Raw genomic sequence first — 2,044 nt, 5'->3', positions numbered from 1 at the left:
CGTACAGCACAGAGTTGGGTGGTGGGCTACCCAACCAAAGATTGTGTTGCATGCACCCTATGTGGCAGCAATTGAAATTTGTGTGTTTTGTGTTGGCTGCTGTGCATGCACTTTGTTGTTATTATTATTGTTGGTATTCGGTTGTGTTGGTATTTGTGTTTCCAATTAAAAATATTGCACTAACACGCGAACACAAGCAATCCGAAAACTAGGACAAGAAACACTTACAGTTACATACATACATATTTATGCATAAATGCTCACAAAGCGCAGATTTTGCTTCTCCTCCTCATACGTTCATATAGTGCTGCACTATATATATACATATGTATTTGCTTAGCATTTCAATATTTTCGTTTTTGTTGCAAGTTCGAGGGAAGTGTATGTTTGTTGGGAGCAGACGCTTGGTGAAGCTGGGAAAAAAGGAAAAAACTTATTTTGTGACACCAAAGTGCATCGGTGTCGGTTTACTCCAGAACAACAACAAATTGCAATGCCAATTGAAACAGCTGCTTCGAAGGGAAAATATGTTCACTTTTATGTTTAATATTCGAATGCGCTGGCATACCTCACCTGCCACTAAATCTAAGCATAGGCGTTTCTGGGCTACGCTCTATTCCTTTAACCAGGCGGAAGAGTTTCTAAGGCCCACTTGCAGATCATGCAGAGTTAAATATATAAATAGTGAATTATGTAGCTCCGAGTTGAATTGTTAGATATATTCCTAAACCAGGCAATGTCTCACATTGAAAACTGGCCCAGAGTTAAGTAACCCGAGGGATTTCTAAATTAAGTAGGCACCACTCTCTCTTTTTTGACGTTTGTTTACATTTTTTTTATTAGAATTTGAATATAAAATTTCAACTACTTACACATGATGCAATAAAGAAGGTGTTATACGTTCGCTTTCCTCTCGCTCTAATCGCCATTTTGAACGCCCTTAGGAAATTCAAATTGCCGCTTTGACCAACTCCTTTTTATATTACAGTGATTTTCTTGAAAAAGTACTAAAAATGGTACTCACACAAGCAAAACCATAGATCGACAACGATTGGCATCACTAATCGACTTTTTCGTCTTTGTCTCTATTGTTATTCGTTGACAATCAATATTAAAATTTATGCGAATTGATAGCTTATTTGTGGAAATTAAGAATTTGCAGCATTTATTGCAATTTTTGGGAAAGCAATTGCTCAAATCGTAAGTACTTTATGCATATGTGATATAGAATCTATAAATAAAATTATTCCACAGGTTTTCTGCTGTTTTGTGTGTATGTGAATTTCACAGACAATTCGTGTTTTCCGAGCTGCTTTTCCGTGCTGATTTCAAGTTGGATTTTGTGCTTCTGCACCGAATACATTTTCCCGTTGTAAGTACAAGTGGAATATATGAATATTTCTTATACTAATAGGTTTTACTCCTTAGCTGATCGAAGCCGTACTAATTGAAGTTTTCGCTGTTTACGTGGGTTCGCTGATCGTCGTTTCGCTGTGTTGGATTTTGTGCCTCTGCACGGAATACACTTTTCCGTTGTAAGTACAAGTGGAATATATGAATATTTCTTATACTAATACCAGAGCGCTGCACAGTGGTTCATTTGTATGGAGCAACGGTCAAAACTCGTTTTCTCGGAAACTAAACGACATTTCGCAATAATATTTGGCACACTTGTTACTCTTTGTCCAGGCTAGATGGGTAATGAAAATGGGTGAAATCGAGTTAAAACTGTGCTTGCCTTCCATATAGAAGTATTTTTGGAAAATACGAAAACTGCGATATTTAAGTAACTACTGCAGCAAAATTACTATAATTACATCGGATAATAACCACGCTGGCCTCCCATGTATTGATCTTTTCAAAAGATACAAATTCTACGATATTTTACTAAACTTATATATATATATTTTTTTTTTCTTTCCACTGCTGTACCACTCAGGGGAAACCAGAACTCAAACACTTCATTCCTTGAAAAGGAACAGATGTATGAATTAGTAAATAAAAAAAAGTAATTAATTTTTTTTTTTAAACAAGCTTTCATTAG

At 36.0% G+C, this 2,044-nt stretch overlaps 1 protein-coding gene across 1 annotated transcript; it reads left to right on the top strand.

Moving 5' to 3' along the window:
- Window positions 1-913: 913 nt before the first annotated feature.
- Window positions 914-1,565, top strand: LOC108364693 (uncharacterized). The gene is made up of 3 exons (XM_017618476.1): window positions 914-1,200; window positions 1,255-1,372; window positions 1,429-1,565. The coding sequence occupies exons 1-3, from the start codon at window positions 1,121-1,123 to the stop codon at window positions 1,537-1,539; spliced, it is 309 nt and encodes a 102-aa protein (XP_017473965.1). The 5' UTR covers window positions 914-1,120; the 3' UTR covers window positions 1,540-1,565.
- Window positions 1,566-2,044: the final 479 nt, after the last annotated feature.

Source organism: Rhagoletis zephyria, unplaced genomic scaffold (genome assembly GCF_001687245.7).
Source record: "Rhagoletis zephyria isolate East Lansing unplaced genomic scaffold, Rhagoletis_zephyria_1.1 Rzeph_scaffold_01637, whole genome shotgun sequence".
Classification (NCBI taxonomy): Eukaryota; Metazoa; Arthropoda; class Insecta; order Diptera; family Tephritidae; genus Rhagoletis; species Rhagoletis zephyria.
This window is presented reverse-complemented; position numbering and strand designations above follow the sequence as displayed.